Here is a 20,580-nt window from a genome sequence, read left to right as displayed (position 1 = left end):
TAGTTCTACATTAGTACATTTCTAGATATTAGCACCGGTAATACTACTAATCCCATGGTAACAAAGCCACATATGTTGGTGTACTAACATATCATTAGCATTTTAGCAGTATATGGTGTGTAATTTTTCTTTTTCTTTCTGTTTTGTAATTACCACGAAGTGACATCTTGACTGTTTGGTAGAGCCCAATACATCCATGGTTGAGAACTACGTTTAAAAAAACCCCACTATGGAGTCTGATTAAAAAAAACAAAAAAAAACATTGGTTTTTGTTATTATTGCCCAAAGGAGACAAAACATGAAAATTAAAAATAAATGCTTTTTTTTAGCGTGGACATTGAGGGATAAGTAAAATATCACTTCTGAAAGCAGTGAACCCCCTCTCAACTTCATGTTATACCGGGCGTGAGCGTTAGGGGGCGATAATGAGCGTTACGCGTTAGTCTTTGCTAGTACTGTAAAGTAATACCACGAAGAAGAAGCGTGAACCGGAAGTTTCGGAAGCTCCTTTTCCTGACGAAGCTAGATAAACAAACAAAAGCAAGGCATTATATCACATATATTTGTCTTTATTTATTACTCTGAGCTAATTTTTATTTGTTTTTATTTATAGATATGTCTACCGGGAACAGTTTGTTCCCGTGAGTCTCTACTAAACGAGGCAAAGAAGAGCTAGCATTCTCCTTGCTAAGTTAGCTGGCAGGCTGTGTAGCTTGTAGTTGTTAGCTCGTCATGTTTGTTTTAGTGCTGGAGCGAAGGAGCGCGACATGATGGCATGAAACTGTCGCAGTGTTAGCAAGTAGCTACACTCTAACCTAAAGGTATGCTGTGTTTCTTTAATTTGATTACATTAACTCACTAAATAAAAAAGTGTAAAGACTAAAATAATATGGCTTTGCGCAGGTTATTATTATATTGACAGTGCATCAGTGTACGTTCGCGTAAAACGTGTGTATAGATTACCGTTAACGGTCCCGTTGACCTCGGGAGCTCTGCATTGTTCAGCCAACTTGTTAACGTTACTGCTAACTCCGTTATTATTCGATTATACATCAACATATTGCCTTATTTTCACCATTTAAAAGTATGAGCCTGATCGGTGATAATAACTTCTTATCTAACTTTCTCTGCTCTCTAAGATTGGACGGTTTTGGGCAACTTGGCGCAAGTTTTAGCCGGAACTGAAGTCCCTAAAATCCCCACACAGTCACCATGGCGTGGGCTCTGAAGTTGCCTCTCACGGATGAAGTGATTGAGTCCGGACTGGTCCAGGACTTTGATGCCAGCCTGTCAGGCATTGGGCAGGAGCTCGGTGCTGGGGCATACAGCATGAGGTACTGTATGGGTTTTTGGACTGATTGAGCCTTGTGCTAGAGTGTTAGAATGTGTCCTGCTGGTGCTACACTTAAATATTTACCAGAATATGTCATGTGATCTGTGACTGCTTTAAATACAGGCCAGACGTGTTTAAGATTGATCGAAGATAGGTATATTAGTTTTGTGTGGGAGTGTAGGGTTAGGTTAGGGTTATTGTTGGTGTAAACAGTGACAGTAATGGTTCCCTCAAAGTGATGCCTATCTCAGTTGTCACTTTCTAAAGTTAGTGAAACCTTATCACCTGCTTAATATTTAAATGCCTGCAGTGTGACTTCACTTGACCTAGACCTTTACTAGAGTCATTTTATAACAGTTGAACTTGCTTAATAGTTTGTTTTTGTTTTATTGTTGCCCAAAATCCCTTCATTTGCAGAACATATTTGAGCACTTTTGTGTGGAATAGATTGAAGATTGTATGGATATGTAAAGATATTTGGTATCTTTATAGAATAAGCGACCAAAGCTTGCTGTCTTATCAAATGTGATTTTATAATGTGCAGTGTTTCACGCTTTCTCACAGATAGGCTTTGTGTCCACATCAGTGTGTAGTTAGAGCAGAGAAATGCCCTCACACTTTGAATTCATGCATGAATACAGTGCGATCAGAAAATATTCAGTCTCACTTTTTTTCCTAATTGGTTATGTTGCAGCGTTATGCTAAAGTTGTTTAAATTCATCATCCCATATCTGTCTACACTCAGTGCCCCATACTGACAAAGCCAAAACAGGATGAAAATTGATTTAAATGAATATTAAAAATTATTATTTTTAAACTGAGTATTCAGACCCTTTGCTATGACACTTGAAAATTTAGCTCAGATGCCTCTCATTTATCTTGATCATCTTTGAGATGTTTCAGCACCTTGATTGGAGTTCGCCTGTAGTAAACTCAATTTATTAGGCATGATTTGAAAGGCACTCACCTGAGCTGCCTTCAGCCCGAAAACACAGCAAAATGTAAATTTAAACACAAACGGTGGTGCATTGAACGCCTTGTGTTACACAGGTGCACTGCCCTTGAATATGCCATGGTTTAATATAACATACAGTTCAAAGGGTTTTAATAGGCATGGAAATCATATGTTTACATTGCCAAAGCAAGTGTAAAATAACAAAAATTGCATGTACAACAAGTAACAATCTGCTAGAATTTGGTTTATAAACACCTCACTGCTGATTGGTTACACCTTTGACACATCCATCAAACAAAAGAAAAGGTACCCTGAAGCTCGTTTCACACCTTTTCAACGAAACATATCCTTTAATCCAGTCACCATACCAAATCAGTGCACACCATTTTGAGAAGTGTGATAAAATTCTGCTGCATTGAAGGTGCCCAAGACCACAGTGGCCGTCAGAATTTAGAAATGGAAGAAGTTTGGAACAATAAGGACCCTTTCTAGAGAGGGATCCTGATGGTAACTCTGGCTGACATCTAGAGATCCTTTATGTAAAGACAGGAGAAATTTCCAGAGGGGCAGCCATCACTGCAACACTCCTCTGATGTGAGCTTTATGGCAGAGTAACCTGACGGAAGCTTCTCCTCAGTGAAAGCCTGCTCAGAGTTTGTAATAAAGGGTCTGAATACTTCTGTCAATATGATGTACAGGGTGTCTGCAGGTTTGTTTTTTTGTGTGTTTTTTTACAAAGCCTGAAATTGCAATTTTATAAATATTGGTCCTTGAAGGTCTTTAGTCTTAAATTTGAATTTTTGGGGTCTTAATTACCACAAACATTTTATCTTACCTTTTATACTTACCTGCGATGCATGAATAACAAAAAGATGAATTGTCCAAAAAGTATTGAATTTGGTTAAAAATGATCTTAAAATGCATTAAAAGGCAATAAATATAAGTATCTGAAACCTGTAGACAGCCTGGATACACTTTTGTAGTCCTCCTTTCAATAAATTTGCAAAAAAAAACAACATTTTACATCCTGTTCTTCCTTTGTCATTATGGGGCATTGACTGTGGTTTGATGAGGGGGAAAAGTTAATTTAAATTATTTAGCAGAAGGCTGCAACATAACACAGTGTGAAAAAATTAAGGGGTGTGAATAGTTTCTGATTGCACTGTAGGTGAATTCCTGCACTTAGTGATAGCAGAAGGGCAAATTAATCAACACATGCAGATGAACTGCAAAGCAGTACACTGCTCTGTGACTGCCTGATGAAGAATACTCTATAATGAAATTTGATTGGGGCATTAGACTTATTCTATTGCTATGCAGAACATCTCTGATACGTTAGTATAAATATATCTGCACGTAGTTGTGTGTTTTTGTGTGGTCTGTTTCAAGAGTTTAAAGTCCAGATAGATATTTATGATGCTTGTGCTCAGTTTTTCATGACGGAAATAATGTGAAATCCATTTAGGTTGTGCTGAGTCAAGCACTCTGCGTTGCTTGAGAAAGACCCCTGTCTTTTGTGCCCTTTTCTGTCTGGTTAAGTGCTCTGTTAAATTATACTGTAGAAGCTGCAAAGTGCATGCCTGCTTCTGAAATTCTTTTGTTGAGAGGAGCAAAGAGACTCTGACTGGATACTTTGGTATTTACTAGTGTTGCCTCCATTTTAATTAATGAACAGTGAATCTGATGAGCACAATAACCCGCCATTTAGCCCCTAGTGTTGTATAAGACTTTTCATTTGACTTAACATTATTTTTATTATGCGGTTGTAAACGATCAGTTCTATCATTAAACATCAAGAGCAGTTGGGGCGTCGGTGGCTTAGTGGTAGAGCAGGCGCCCCATATACAAGGCTGTTGCTGCAGCGGCCCGGGTTCGACTCCAGCCTGTCACTCCCTCTTCACACTTAACTGTCCTATCGATTAAAGGCAAAATGGCCCAAAAAAATATCTTTAAAAAAAAAACAAAAAAACCCCATCAAGATCAGTTTTCTGTACACTTGTTTTGTGTAAAGGAAATAATGAATGTGAGGTGATCGGCCTTCAGCATCTCACTAACAGAGTTCTTCCTTTGTCTCTGTTCTGCAGTGATGTCCTTGCCCTGCCCATCTTCAAGCAGGAGGAATCCAACCTGCCTCCAGACGGCGACAATAAGATCCTTCCCTTTCAGTATGTTCTGTGTGCAGCTACCTCGCCAGCTGTTAAACTGCATGATGAAACACTCACCTACCTCAACCAAGGTCAGCATCAGGATCCAAGCCAAACTGTACTTTGAAGCTTTGTGTAAATTTATTGATGTCAAGAGCCACTAAAAGCAGATTCAGTTGCCTCTGACCTCGTAATTCTAGATAATTTATTACTCCTAATGATAGTGAAAATTATCGGTGGGGGGCCAAAAAAAGGAAATATATTACAGTAGGGCTGCCCTCTGAAGGCTGAAGATTTTAATATCCGTTGGAGACCATTCAGTTGACTGAGATTCTTCAAGCTAAGCATTCTTTTTTTGTTTTTGTTTTTTTGTCAGTTAGTGTACTTCTGGGCACATTTTGTTCTCCAGATTAGGTTGCAGAGTGAGTACTCCTCGCTCTGACGCTGCTCTCCGGCACAGGCAGCTGCGGACCCAGACTTAGGGTCAGTCTGAGTGAGATGGAGGCAGCTGCCCTTAGAGGAAAAAAGGCGTTGGCAGGTCAGGCTCCAAGATAACATTAGCCCCTGCCTTCTGCTTAGAAGTGGTGAATTTTACAGCCCACAGCAACTTAATACGATACAGTCTTTGGCTTTTTTTTGATATGAAGTGTCAGCAAAAAATGTTGTTGCATAAATCCGGTCCATTATTAGCATATTTGGCTGGCATTGGCTTGGAGGGTGAATGTCACTGTTACGCTGAACGTCCTGTCAAACCCCGTTCAAACTCTCAAAATGTATGTGGGAGAAAAGGAGGAAATAGTTGAACATTTGCATTGAACCACAAAATCTGATTCAACTGACATAATTCTGGTACAGTCTTATACAATATGGTCTGTGCTGGTATGTTTTTGATATACTAGTGGCACCAATACAGTGATGCCCTCTTTCATATAAGTCTCAGTTTGTGTCTGTTTTACAATGAATATATGAAAGACATTTAGCAGAATCTTTTTATTTTGTTTAATACAGATATTATTGATTATTGTGATTACAAAGGTTGGATATTAATTGTGTATGTTTTTAATTTACACTATATGGGCTTGTCATTGCAGGGCAGTCCTATGAAATTAGAATGCTTGACAATCGGAAGATTGGGGAACTTCCGGAAATCACTGGTAAAATGGTGAAGGTGAGATCCAACATGCCAGTTTGCACGTACATAACAATATATTTGCACGGGTCTGCGGGGACATACCAGTATAAACGTGTTGGCTATTAATATGAATTCTTAAAAATGACTTTCTCTTAATTTCAGAGCATCATCCGTGTGGTGTTTCATGACCGACGACTTCAGTATACAGAGCACCAGCAGCTGGAGGGCTGGCGCTGGAACAGGCCCGGGGATCGCATCCTCGACCTGGGTGAGCACTGAATGACAAATACCTGGTTAAGTTAGATATCTCCAGAAGGTTGTGGCACTTACGTATTATATTGGATTTGTGTGTGGAAAGAATGTTGCAGTGTTTATTAACCATCCAGTAGTTCTTGAATAAATTCAGTTCAGGTTATTGACTGTTGGCATTAAGAGCTCTCTTAATAACAGCCTGTTTTACATTGATCCATTGCAGATGTCCCCATGTCCGTCGGCATAATCGACCCCAGGGCTAACCCTACTCAGCTTAACACTGTGGAGTTCCTTTGGGACCCATCGAAACGAACCTCAGTTTTTATCCAGGTAGCATGACGGACAACACTCTTGTTTTCCTCAATTACTTTAATTGTTTGAAAGCAACGTCAGTAATCTGAGGCAGTTTTGATCACTTCATCATAGAGCTAAGCTTTTTAACATTTAGTCTACTTATCTGTTCTGTTTGAGAAAACGTAGAGTGAACTGAACACCATTCTGCAGGCAGAAATTACTAATACAGTTGTTTTGCCAGAATCTGTTTATTGATTTCTCTGACCTATGTTTCATCTTAGGTCATCATTCCCTGTAAAGATTTAAACCTTACATTTCTTTCCTTTTTAGGTACACTGCATCAGCACAGAATTCACCATGCGCAAACATGGAGGAGAAAAGGGTGTGCCTTTCCGGATCCAGATCGACACGTTTAAAGAGAACGAGAATGAAGAGTACACAGAGCACCTCCACTCTGCCTCCTGCCAGGTCAAAGTCTTCAAGGTGAGGGGGACGGGAAGAAAATTTGAGATATAATAAAGAAATACTGCAGTGAAGACGTTTGTTGTTTGCAACCGCCACCTTAATGACTCCCACATGACCTGCTTCAGCCTAAAGGTGCAGACAGAAAACAGAAGACTGACAGGGAGAAGATGGAGAAGCGGGCGCCACAGGAAAAGGAAAAGTACCAGCCCTCCTACGAAACCACAATCCTGACAGAGGTTAGCATAATACTGAGCTGTTAAGGGGATGAATGATTATATAAAGGAAAAGGTCATCACAATGAAACACAACCCTGTTTAACCAAAAAGGTCAGTGTAGTGAAGAATGTACACTTACTTCCAAAAATGCGAAATGACAAAACAAAAAAATTGTGTAATGTACTGCAGGTTAACCTCGAAATGTTTTCATCTATCCCAACTAGAGCTGCGACCTCTGTTTGGCTCGTCACTCAAAAAAATATATAGTTTATTACTCCTCTATTTCATTTCTGTTGCGCCACGTGATATTTGTAATTTCTCCTCAAAATTCAGACTTCTCATGTGCACCTGTATGAATGTCAAGGTAATCTCCAGTAAGCAGAGCTAAGGCTAGGTAGCTTACAAATTATTTTATATGTGGGGGTCTTATGCTGCCTGTGACTGGTATTTTCTCAAGGATTCATCTGAAAGACGGAGTCAGTCATGGAGAACATGGCAACATTTCATCCACCCCACACACAGCCACAACCCTCATTTGTTCTTTGTCCATGTAGCCTGCTTTCCAGAATTAAAATCCAGCTCTGGTTGTTTAGCCAGTGTAGGGATAAAACCATCCTCCACAGCCAAGCAGCCCTCACCTTGGGTAGGGTGTATTTCCATGAGATTCACACTATGGAGGTGTTTCAGGAGGTTTGAGGTCACATTTTTTGCAGTGGAAAGTCTTAGTACCGCTACCTGCAACAACAATGTTCTTGTCATCTTTCCTCCAGACAAAAGTAATGGGAATATTTCCAGCTGCGTAATTTAAGCGTTTCCATTTTCCAAGCTAGCTTGCTTTGTGGTGCACATACAGTACAGGCCAAAAGTTTGGACACACCTTCTCATTCAATGCGTTTTCTTTATTTTCATGACTATTTACATTGTAGATTCTCACTGAAGGCATCAAAACTATGAATGAACACATGTGGAGTTATGTACTTAACAAAAAAAGGTGAAATAACTGAAAACATGTTTTATATTCTAGTTTCTTCAAAATAGCCACCCTTTGCTCTGATTACTGCTTTGCACACTCTTGGCATTCTCTCCATGAGCTTCAAGAGGTAGTCACCTGAAATGGTTTTCCAACAGTCTTGAAGGAGTTCCCAGAGGTGTTTAGCACTTGTTGGCCCCTTTGCCTTCACTCTGCGGTCCAGCTCACCCCAAACCATCTCGATTGGGTTCAGGTCCGGTGACTGTGGAGGCCAGGTCATCTGCCGCAGCACTCCATCACTCTCCTTCTTGGTCAAATAGCCCTTACACAGCCTGGAGGTGTGTTTGGGGTCATTGTCCTGTTGAAAAATAAATGATCGTCCAACTAAACGCAAACCGGATGGGATGGCATGTCGCTGCAGGATGCCGTGGTAGCCATGCTGGTTCAGCGTGCCTTCAATTTTGAATAAATCCCCAACAGTGTCAACAGCAAAACACCCCCACACCATCACACCTCCTCCTCCATGTTTCACAGTGGGAACCAGGCATGTGGAATCCATCCGTTCACCTTTTCTGCGTCTCACAAAGACACGGCGGTTGGAACCAAAGATCTCAAATTTGGACTCATCAGACCAAAGCACAGATTTCCACTGGTCTAATGTCCATTCCTTGTGTTTCTTGGCCCAAACAAATCTCTTCTGCTTGTTGCCTCTCCTTAGCAGTGGTTTCCTAGCAGCTATTTGACCATGAAGGCCTGATTGGCGCAGTCTCCTCTTAACAGTTGTTCTAGAGATGGGTCTGCTGCTAGAACTCTGTGTGGCATTCATCTGGTCTCTGATCTGAGCTGCTGTTAACTTGCGATTTCTGAGGCTGGTGACTCGGATGAACTTATCCTCAGAAGCAGAGGTGACTCTTGGTCTTCCTTTCCTGGGTCGGTCCTCATGTGTGCCAGTTTCCTTGTAGCGCTTGATGGTTTTTGCGACTCCACTTGGGGACACATTTAAAGTTTTTGCAATTTTCTGGACTGACTGACCTTCATTTCTTAAAGTAATGATGGCCACTCGTTTTTCTTTAGTTAGCTGATTGGTTCTTGCCATAATATGAATTTTAACAGTTGTCCAATAGGGCTGTCGGCTGTGTATTAACCTGACTTCTGCACAACACAACTGATGGTCCCAACCCCATTGATAAAGCAAGAAATTCCACTAATTAACCCTGATAAGGCACACCTGTGAAGTGGAAACCATTTCAGGTGACTACCTCTTGAAGCTCATCGAGAGAATGCCAAGAGTGTGCAAAGCAGTAATCAGAGCAAAAGGTGGCTATTTTGAAGAAACTAGAATATAAAACATGTTTTCAGTTATTTCACCTTTTTTTGTTAAGTACATAACTCCACGTGTTCATTCATAGTTTTGATGCCTTCAGTGAGAATCTACAATGTAAATAGTCATGAAAATAAAGAAAACGCATTGAATGAGAAGGTGTGTCCAAACTTTTGGCCTGTACTGTATGTGACAATTACAAAATGAACCCAGGGTTGTGATTAAATGTTGTAAGAGGGTGACAACAACAGTAAGACCGTAACAAGCTATTTGTTTTGGGGGTAACTGGAATATTATTACTGACATTTCATTAGTAATTCGCTATGGTAGTCGTTACTGGGAAAAGTAGTATTATAACTGTAACGCATCACTAGTAGCAACACTGGCTGAAGCCAATGATTATTTTCAGTTTATTGTCAATCTATCAATTATTTTCTCAAGGTATTGTGTGGCCTGTGAATTGTCAAAAAATAGTAGAAGAAAATGCTTATCAGAATTTTCTAGAGCACAAGTTGACTGTTGTCTGCAAACATTCAACACTCATTTAATACAGAGAAAGGCAGCAAATACTCATATTTTGTAGCCAAAGACTGATAGATTACCAAAATAGTTGATTAGAAATTTAATAGAAATTAGTTTTCTGTCCATATAATCAAAAAATGAACTTATTGTTTCAGCTCAGATTCCAGCAAATGATTTAAAACTAGGAAACTGTGGATGACACATAAACAGAAATTAAATGTAAAGGAAAGCTGCAGTTTATACCTGGTGGCAGCAGAAATGATTTGTGAGTTTATTTAGCTGTCACAATAACAAAAGTGTTGTTCATTTTGCAGTGCTGTCCCTGGCCTGAGGTCACATATGTCAACAACTCCCCGTCTCCTGGCTTCAACAGCACACACAACAGCTTCCCAGTTGTGGAAGGGTACGAGTGTTTCATTATGTTGTTGCTATTTGAATTTAGTTTAAATCCACTGGTAGTTGCCTGGTTTTGGTTGGCAAGGAACATGTGATGTTTAGATTCCTCTTAACAAGGATTACTGTATTCCTCCTGTGTTCTAATGTGGTAAATTTTTCATCCTTTTCAGAAATGGATCACCAAACCACCAGCCCGAGCCTGTCGTTCAGGCATCAGATGTAAGTACGACTGCATTGTTGCTTTCTGGATTCACTGCATGACCTCTTGAACAACGGCATATTAATACTGACAAATGCAAAGCTGACATCTGGGTGTTAAACCTCTGCCTCACAGTAGATTCTCCTTAAAAACATGAAATAAACAACAATAAGACGAACCTGCCTCAAGGTGGGAAGGAAAGCCTTTGATAAAGCAGAATACAACTCACATTTGAGACCAGACATCTGAACTCTCTTCTATGCCTTAAATGAAACCAGCCAGTGATTCAGTGCTTCTGTTATTTAACCCTGAAACATGACTTGTCAGACTATTTCATGCTGCACACTTGCTGTATATTTGGACAGATGTTACGGCGATGTATGTTTGGCATTAGTTACTTAAACCTAGTGAGAAATTAAGGAAGAGTGATGTCACCCAAGTAGGATTAGTAGAGATTAAAAATTCAGAAATCTGCATGCATGTTTTTGATATGACAGCTATCCTGGTGCGAATGATCTGGGTTGCTGTGTTCCATTTTTGTCAGAATTTCCTTCTCCTAAAGTTTCATACTAAATAGTGCTGGTGTTCACACAACACAACCTTTCCAGACAGAGAATGTTGTCCGGCCCTTCGCTCTGAAGTCCTGATTCTCCAAAAAATACACTCCCTGCAGTTACAAAGGTTAATGGCCTGCAATCAGTCGGCCCTGCCTCCTGATGTTTCACACTCCTTCCCCTGGTTGATTGGAAGCATTTGTATATTTTATATCAGATACAACTGACAGCCAGTAACTTACTGAGTGCGTTTGCGTGGACGTGAGTAACCCGTTTATGAGGCTTATCCCGGTTATGATCGTATTCAGGACATGTTGTTTACATGAGCTCAGAGAAATCAGGTTATTTATACTCCCCATATTCATCGTGGTTTCTTAGAGTGCAGCTGGCATGTTCAGGTTTCTCATAAATGGAAAAATATGATGTTTACATGCTCAAACACATAAACGGGATACTCCACAAGCCTGATCATAAACAGGTTATTCATGTCCATGGAAATGTTCCCACCGACTACACCATTCAGCTGCTCCAAACATCAGACCACCGATCTGACAAGGGAAGCTTGTTCTTCTTAGGGGATTATGCCCGCATTACCGTCACTCAGCTGCATGGACTGCGACATAGTGCCAACCTAGTTTGATTCAGGTCCAACAGACTACCACCCTGTGGTCCCGTGACATCATTCTGCATAATAAATAGCCATGTGCTATGTCCTCCATTTTCTGTGACCAACATATAACACTAGCAAGTGCATGTCAGCTGAATCAGCATCTTTATTGTGTCAACTGAAGCAGGACCCAAACTGATAAGATGTTCCTCTTTTTGGGAGCAAGCTAGCTGTGACCTGGAGGCAAATTTTTGTTTCCTAGGATAGCGAAGGCATGACCTGCCCTACTCTACATTACTCTGCCTCAGGTAGTCTTAAGGCTACTTCACCTTACACGATTTTACCCTGAGTTTGCTTTGCGGAGACTATCGTAATCTTTTGAGTGTTCATACCTGGCGACGAGTGTTTCTGTCATCAGGCGTCTCGCCAACTGCGTTACGACCTGTGTGTGAACACCACAAGATTTCTCCACCGAGCCCTCGCCAACAGAACCCCAGATAACACGATGACCTCACCAAAACCAGGCCTCCAGGGCCTGGGTCCAAACACAATGTGTTCCCCGTGATCCTGTGGACGCCGCCATTGTTGTTGTTGCTGCTTGCCGGCTTGTCCTCCTCACATTTCTTCCCTCTTCCTGCGTGCTGACGTGGGACGTATCCGGCTTCTCATTGGCTGATGCTCTTTGTCAGTTGTGTCAGACTTCTCCAGTTTTCTAGCATGCCAGATATCCAGTCCCAGTCGCAGAGGGGGCGACTTGCTCGTAGGCTTGTTCACACATGAGGACTCACCCCTAACCCAAGGTGGCTCTCAAGATCCTCTGCGACGTCAAAATCGTGGTGAAAGTCGTGTAATGTGAACTAGCCTTTATCCTAACATTTCCCATCACACTCCGCTTGCCTTAAAGGACAACTTCGGTATTTTTCAATGTGTGTGTGTGAAGTGTGTGTTTTTTCGCCACTGACCGGTTCAGATCGCCAGTGCTATCTCTGTAAATAGCATGCTAACTTAGCCTTTCCCTTACCTCTGGGCTGTGTGATGTCACGAGCTTTGCTCCACTGTGTCTGTAGCTCTCTCTACTCGTGGGACAGCCGTCTTCTTGAGGAAGAGGTGTTTCGGGATTGGATGTCTTCTCTTCTTCGGCTGGCAGTACTCATCTTGGGAGAAGTGAGCACTGCAGACCCGATGGTCTGCAAGGCGCAGTGTCTGGAGAGGAGTGTTAGCATCCATTTGTAGCACAACTAGCCACAACTTCAGCATCTCGCCGTCCGACAAAGGCAGCCTATGAAAGCTGTACGGGGTGTTGCGCGACATCCTGTTCTTGCATTCGGGAAAAAGGCCCGTTTATTTGAGCACTCCAAAAACTCCGGTAACACTCCAGGGCGTAGCACGTAAAAGACTCCGTCCTCTGACTCTTCTAGCGTAACACACACTTCACACACACATACTCATTTACAATACCGAGCGGGGACAACTTCCGCCTTTCTGCTCCAACACTGACTGACAGCTGACTCCACTCATTCACACTCACCACTGCCCCAGGGCCGCTACCATATGCTATTTACAGAGATAACACTGGCGATCTGAACCGGTCAGTGGTAAAAAAAGCACTTTTATACGGGACGCATTTGTCCCCATTACCGTTTTAGCTCGTTTCACGGCTCAATACTGAACCAATTTTAGAATGAGTGGTACCCATGAATCATAGGCACACATACACATGGGGAAATAGAGCCCAGGTTGAAAAATACCGAAGTTGTCCTTTAACCTGTTGAGTTCAACCAATAAACACAACGAGCACTAGCCAATCAAAGGTAGAGTAGGGCAGCTCATGCCTTCGCTATCCTAGGAAATGCAAACATGCGACCTGGAGGTACGACGCCAGTTGGAACAAAGGATTTTATTTCTCAAACATACATTTCTTCAGGCTGTGATTCACTGAAATCCAGGTCTGTCCGAATATTTTTCCCCCACACCAATGTTGGCAGTGGTGTGCAAGCATTCATAAGACCTCACAAAATCAGGTTTTATAAATTTCCGTGCGAACTTTTGGACGTAAATCCATGCTTAGTGTGACACCGTTTTATACAAATCTGCCAGTTTTCTTTGTGTTCATGTGTCTCATTGATTTTTCAAGTAGTGTTGTTTTCTTAAGTGTAGGACACACAGTATACTGTAAGGCCTGACGTAGCTATAGAAAGTTACAGTTATTTCACTCGTGATTTCTACAAGCTAACTCTGAGATTATCTCAAAGATTGTTGAAATGACGTATTCATTTCTGGGTTCTGTCTTGTTTTTTCTTCTCAGAATTTGTTACCCACAGCAACACCGCAGGATGCACAACAGTGGCTTTTAAGGAACCGCTTCTCACCCTTCTGTCGGCTCTTCACCAACTTTTCAGGTAAACTGGCTCGTGAATACAGAATTGTAACAAATTAAAACACTGATTCATGTGAGTATCACTTCTGTCGCTTGTTGCTGCACAGAAAAGCTTGACTGAAGTCCTTGTTGATGCCTCTGGTCATTTGTAACATAGGAGTAAAGTGCCAGAATTGTGCGTGGAAATAAGCCTCTTATTCGTGCACTTTGGTTCATAAAGGTGATGGTAACTGTACGTGTGGGTCTCATGTCTGAATTAACGCATTAGCCTCTTTTACATTAACCTCACACAGGCAGTTAGACCAAGTAACATTTCTGTATCACTTTCAACATAACACCAGACTGAAATCAGTGCAGTCTGATTAGTGTAAAGGCCACAGCAGCGTGAGGTAAAACATGCACAAATGAAATGCTCTTTGTGTTTGCTTTTACAAAGCACTGCAAAAACGATCCGTTAATTAGCATCTCTGAGCACTTGGAAAAAAATCTATTTAACAAACCACAAAAAGCTGTGAATTAGCCAGTGTTAAGTTGCAAATGATGTTATTTCATGTCAGATCAGTTACTTAAAATGTTTTGTCTTTTCATGGTACGGGTGAAAAAAGGAAAACATTTGTACAAGTACATTAATTATCAGACTTTCACGCCTTTTCTCTGTATTTTAGATTTTTCCTCCAACAGCATGGATGAATAAATGAATATCCAGCATATCATTGAAGCCAACAGTGCTTTGTATTTCATGTATGAAAGGGCTTGTAGACAATAAATCTGGTAATAGAGTGAGCAGGGCGACAAAGAGAGGAAAAAGACGACAAGAGGCTATTATTCTCTCGGGGAATTCAACACTGCACGACACAAAGCATCCACTCTGCTTAAAGGAAGTGGGGTTGTATGAGGTACTTATCTTCATCATATTCATATGTTACCTACAGTACGTGGCAGTCGACACGCCTCTAGTTTGGAGAAGCAGACAGGAGTAGTGGCACCAAAGCTAAGCAGCAACAAAATGCTATATTAAGAGTATTTTCACCGTTTTATCTTGCCATCAGACAGCCTTTTCCAACAGGAAACTTGAAGACGTTATCTAAGCTCTCTTCAAAGCCACTAGACTCCATTGACAGAAACAGTACCTTTACCTTGTAAAACAGACGAGCTGCTGCTATACCACCGCCTTGTGTGATTTTGGTGAATGTAAACTAACCATTTAAAACACGTAAAATCGTAACTCAACTCCTGTGTTCTGTGAGATAAAATTAATGTTTTGTCAAAGGAGTGTCAGATGTTGCTGTCTGTGGTAAGGTAAAGGAAAGTATTCTAAATGTAGTGTCCACTTAAACTGATATTGATTTTTTTAGATGGCTATATCACATTTTGTTGCTACCCCCGTACACAACACTAAATCACTTAACCTCTGTGGTGATACTCTGGCCTGCTTGATCAAACTGGTTGCCTCCAGACCTCCATCTATTGTACATAATATACTGACTATGGATAAGTACCTCATATTACCCCACTTCAAAAAATCAAAACTGTCTCTTAAAGAGTCCTGTAGTGAGACACTGACTTCTTGGCAGCCCCAAGGACTGTGGTCTGTAGCTGGCTCTGCATGATGTACATGTAAATTGCTGGACCAGAAAAAACAATCTTGTTTCATGTCACCCAGGTTCACATGTAGAGGGAAGAGTTTTACGCTGTTAAACAAGCTCTTGTTCTTGTGCACCAGGGGCAGACCTTTTGAAACTGACCAGGGAGGATGTTATTCAGATCTGTGGGCCTGCTGATGGAATAAGACTCTTCAATGCACTGAAGGGACGGTGGGTCTTCTTTAACTGAATCCTGATTCATTTACTTAAAATATCAAGAGTGGTTTCACACATGTATGGACATTTCGTCATTTTCTCCTTGTGAATGTTGTTTACAGGGTGGTACGCCCGAGGTTGACCATCTACGTTTGCCAGGAGTCTCAGCAGGCACGGGAGCAGCAACCGAAACATGAAAACGGTGATGGTGCCGCCAACACTTTCTTTGGTCAGTACGTAGTAATGGTTTGTGCATATTCTTTATAGCAGAATGTGTCATTGAGACTATGAATTCAGGACAGGATGCCTAAAAATTGGGAGGCTAGGAGGCACAGTCATGTCGGGTTCAGACTAAACGATATGTTTGCCCGTTCTGACAGTCACTATGTTAGATTAAGCGATTATGGAGTCATAGAATCTTGCAGTGACTTAGACAGACACGACAGACTACAAGTTGGTCCATGACCAATCATCACTAATCGTCTTTCACGACGTGCGTGTAATATGAGCGGTGCCACCAGATGTCAGGAGCTACATTTGAAGTACTGCATGAAAACTGCAAGTGACTGAGTTCTTCACAACAAGTTCTTACAAATGTTTCATGATAAAAACCTTTTCAGAAAATAAAGGGATTCTCTACTGAAACGATAAGGGGCTTATGATTAAGGATGCTGGATACAGGATAGGAAGTTTTGGCTTTAAGTAGTACAAGGAAAAGGAGCTGGATAAGAAAAATACAGAGGGAATGAAAAATAAAGGCCTGTGTCTATGAATAAAGGCCTGTGTTTAATGTAGTTTGTTCCAAATATGGCTGGAACCGTCTGCAGTTGTGGTGAGTAAAGGCTCAGCCACTATTTGTGAATTTTATGATATGTTTGTCTACCTGATCCTTATCCGTTATGAAGTCGTCGTGGTATTCCCTAGAGGTAATATCAAAAAAGCTAGGGTGTTGTCATACAGTTGTCCACGGCAGCATTGGTTCTATCTAACTCAAACATGTCAGACTTTTTGTCAGAACGTCGTTTGGTGTCCCAGATGCGGCGTCTGCTATGACACACTATATTAGATAAAATAATCGATTATTGCACACGACACTCATTGTTGTTCAGGATCCGAGCCGAGTGTAGTCTGAACTAGGCCTTAGGCACATCACAAGATCCTGGTATCACTGCATCATAATATCACACATTGAAATAACAGTCAAGATCGTAGGAATACAAAATATATTAGTGATATGTGTGGAAATCCCTGAATCCAGTAAAACATTTTTGACAGTATCTTTGCTGATGCGCAGCCCTTGCTTAAGAATCTTTTTTTACTGCATCTCCCAGGCATCAGTTGACAAAGGAACAGTGTTGAAAGTACTGTAATGTATTTACTCATCTCTAGAAATAGATTCCTGCATATGTGAACGTTGAATCTATAGGCACGTGACGAGTTCTTGGTAGGAAGCGTTCTGGTTTCTGGTTGTAGTCTGAGTAGTATTGACTGATCACATTAGAGTGAAAGGTAAACTATCCATGTGGAAAAGTGGATTGCTTCTGCCAAAATGTAATCTTGGACCCATCAGCTATCGTCTGATGACAATTTCTGTTTATAGAGATTAGCTGAAATGAGCAACACATGGAAAACGAAGTCTATTTGCTTTTTTGTTAAAAGAAAAGATTGTTAGCACTCTCACGTCTGACAATAGTTTCGATCCTCTCATCTAACTCTTGGCATAGTCCTCAAATTGTCAAACTATTATTTTAAGTGTATCCTACTATATTCCTATACTATTCTTTTTGGTCTGCCGTGGTAGCTGCTTATGCTTACTACCCTGTCACTGAATTTGTGAAACGAGTTGCTGTTGGTGTATTTTTTAAGTGAAATGCATCACTGATGTGCACAAGAGGACTCTGACATGTGTTGTATTTTTGTGCAAAGTAAATTTTAATGCACCAAACACAGACATACAGTTTTTACAATAGTTGAAATCTCCCCCCTCAGTAACAATTTAGAATCATAACACAAACATAATATATACAGATTTTACTGTCTAGAAATGGCAGGTAAAAATTTCATATTCGTTTTTGTACCTGCTTTTTTCTTGCAGTGTATCACGCCATTTACCTGGAGGAGCTCACAGCCACTGAGCTGACAGAGAAGATCGCTCAGCTCTTCAACATCTCACCCAGACAGATAAATCAGATCTTCAAACAGGGTCCCACAGGCATCCACGTGCTGGTCAGCGATGAGGTAAGTTATCCCTGGGCTGTCTGCTTTTAGCAAGGCTGCACAAATTAGAAAAGGCACTACTGATAGAGATGAGTTGTCCGCATGAATGCTGGTGAACAGATTTCCCTCCTACATTTAACATTTACTCTCTTTTTAACAGATGATTCAGAACTTTCAGGATGAAGTATGTTTCGTTTTGGACACAATGAAAGGTATGAGCGTGCCGTTGATTTATCTGTGTCTATATTTAATGTAGAGCCTTGATGAACTTTATTATTGCAAGTTTATTTATAACACCGTCCCCCCTGCTATGTTTCCTTTTCCCTTTTTCTCCAGATGACACGAATGACGGCTACCACATCATCTTGAAGTGAATAACTGGGCAGGAGAAAAGCGTTGCTCTCTTCTTTAGACCCGATCCAGTGAGCCCCTCTAGAGCTTCATGTTCCTCGCTGTTCCTGGAAAATGTGGGGATGCCCCAGAGAAATGTCTCGAGGCCGCTAGGAGGAACATGCGACTCCTCTCCTCACTATACCTTATTGTCTTACTTTTGAGGTAGTGACTGTAACCACAGTGAAGTGAACAAACTCCTTCTGCCCCCGCCATTGTCCCCCCAACCGTAAATGGTTGCATCTTTCTCTGTCGCTTATGTCTCATGAAAGAGGTTAGTGGCACCGCAGCTGCTATCACTGTTTATTTGTTAGCTGAGCATCTGGTGTGCCAAAGCTCTGTGCTTCAGAAACAGTTTGTCGTCTCTTTGAAAACCAACAACCAAAAGGAAAAATCAAAGCGACAAAAAAAAACGAAAGATAGTGACTATGTCAGGACTTGACTCTCCACCTGCAGTGCAGCATGATTTCTTCTTCTCATGCTAGATTGCCTTACCAGGATCCACTTAAGCCAGTCTGCAAAAAACACGGTATAGCAAACACAATCACAGAGTCGCATCAAAGAATCACAGGTGGCATCAAATCAGCAATCATGACTTCAAGGGAAACCAGCTGTCCTCAATAATGACTACCTAACAATGTCAGTCTTTTACCGGTTTGAACTGTTAATTTTGAGAAAACAAATAATCATTTTCAGACTCCCAAACACTGTTAGATCCCCGTAGTTAGTGTAGAGCTCATACTGACACTTGTGGTTGTTACTTATGAACCTTGAAAGATGACGAAACACTGTCTGTGTTAGTGATCACAGTGGCAACACCAGCAAACTGTCTCTAGTCCCTGTGCTTCCTCTCCCTCTCTGCTTATTTAGGTCGTCACTTCTTCATTTTTGGCCGTTCTCCAGCATCATTTGTAAATAGATCATTATTTTAAAAATGTTTTCATAAAGAATCATGCGATTATTTGGCAGTTTTAAAAGAAAATTGTCTTTGTTTTTTAAAAACAAGCTTACATCTCTTCATTGTTTTTTGGATGTTACCACTTCCAGATACTAATACATATAATGGAACTGTTGGCATGCGAAAAGATATGGTTAGTTTATGTTCTGTCCATTGTGCTGCTTACACGAAATTGATAGCTTGACATTTTAGATATTCAATTTTACCCCCCCCCATCTCATCAGCATTATTAAAGTGCTTACCCGTGTACTGCGCACCATCTGTTGTCTGTCTCCTTACAGTGTTTGCAAAAATAAAAAAATGTGATTTTTAACAGTATCTTAAATGTTCTTGAGCTCTTTAGTGAAAAGTAATAATTCATATTAAAGATTCAGTGTGTGAGAGGTTAGGGTGATTTAGTGGCACCTAGTGGTGAGGATTGCAGATTTCAACCAGCTGAAATGTCTCGGTTAGAATTCCTTCAGTGTTCATTGTTTAAGAGGTTTTTACCAGGAGCAAAATTATTGGCAAAGGTCTCCTCTACAAAAACAAAGTGACCAGGTGATTAAAGCTGGTAAAAAAAAAAAAAAAAAAACTGAATAAAGCAGTTTCACATTAAAAATCAGTGGTTTGGCCTGTCGCAGACAAGCCACTACCCCAGCACCTCCTAATGTGTGCTCATCTTTTTTTCTCTGATAAGCTAAGATCCAGACTTTGCAGTGTTTTTTACCAGAAGCAGAGGAATTCGCAGAGGTCTCCTCTCCAAAACAAACAGATCTTGGGTCTCATTAGTAAAACAATGCGTTAGATCCATACTAAAAATGTATGTACCAACAAAAGCCAAAAATGGCATTCTTCCATCTCACCGTCTGCGTCACCAATTTCCTGTCTCCAAAATGTTTGTAAGCATGGGTCAAAGTTTCTCCCACCAAATCTGTTTTCATAGATCACAACTTTTTCGTGGGAGGTGGAGTACGCCTCTTTTAAGCCTTGTTTTGTGTGCATGCAGTGTTTATAAATGAGACTTCAGGTGGACTGCTAGCCCAATGTGCACACACCTTTTTGATGATCCAGATGTTCATAGGGATTTTACCTATAGCTGAATTATCTGCAGAGGTCTTTTCAAACACACAGACCCGGTGATTTAAACAGGTAAAGACACTAAATAAAGCAGTATTACATTAAAAAATAAGTGTTTTTCTGATGCTGGTCATCGTAAAGGGGCTTGCGAAAAACGCAAATTTGCCCTATCTAGAGCCAGTGTTTGTTTTGTCTGTTCTAGGCTACTGTAGAAACATGGCAGTGCAACATGGTGATCTCTGATAACTAGGACCCGCTTGCAAATTTATGTTTCCCTGGATAGCGAAGGCATGACCCAACTTACTCTCGCTCTGACTGTCTGGTACTGTTTGCCTTCATTGGTTGTGCAGCAGCTGTTTCAACATACCACAATCCTTTGGCAACTAAGTTTGTGAGATGTCTGGTTGTGATTCGCGTTTGT

General features: G+C 41.0%; 1 protein-coding gene across 1 annotated transcript; it reads left to right on the top strand.

Annotated features, from left to right (window-relative positions):
- Positions 1–469: 469 nt before the first annotated feature.
- Positions 470–19,416, top strand: tfcp2 (transcription factor CP2). The gene is made up of 16 exons (XM_033629909.2): positions 470–821; positions 1,140–1,334; positions 4,373–4,524; positions 5,524–5,600; positions 5,727–5,832; positions 6,040–6,146; positions 6,441–6,593; positions 6,701–6,811; positions 9,918–10,006; positions 10,170–10,218; positions 13,665–13,758; positions 15,460–15,550; positions 15,658–15,764; positions 17,631–17,773; positions 17,913–17,964; positions 18,089–19,416. Exons 2-16 carry the CDS (start codon positions 1,213–1,215, stop codon positions 18,124–18,126), a joined length of 1,491 nt encoding a protein of 496 aa, XP_033485800.1. The 5' UTR covers positions 470–821; positions 1,140–1,212; the 3' UTR covers positions 18,127–19,416.
- Positions 19,417–20,580: the final 1,164 nt, after the last annotated feature.

The sequence above is a fragment of the Epinephelus lanceolatus genome, chromosome 8 (genome assembly GCF_041903045.1).
Source record: "Epinephelus lanceolatus isolate andai-2023 chromosome 8, ASM4190304v1, whole genome shotgun sequence".
Lineage (NCBI taxonomy): Eukaryota > Metazoa > Chordata > Actinopteri > Perciformes > Serranidae > Epinephelus > Epinephelus lanceolatus.
The sequence above is the reverse complement of the archived record's forward strand: the minus strand, read 5'-3'. Positions and strand labels throughout refer to the sequence as shown.

Excerpts from the sequence above, each read along its gene's own strand:
- tfcp2 (XM_033629909.2), top strand. The coding sequence starts at position 1,213 with ATGGCGTGGGCTCTGAAGTTGCCTCTCACGGATGAAGTGATTGAGTCC. Across the intron at positions 4,525-5,523 it reads ACTCACCTACCTCAACCAAG|GGCAGTCCTATGAAATTAGA; the intron begins GTCAGCATCAGG and ends TTGTCATTGCAG. Across the intron at positions 5,833-6,039 it reads GGATCGCATCCTCGACCTGG|ATGTCCCCATGTCCGTCGGC; the intron begins GTGAGCACTGAA and ends GATCCATTGCAG.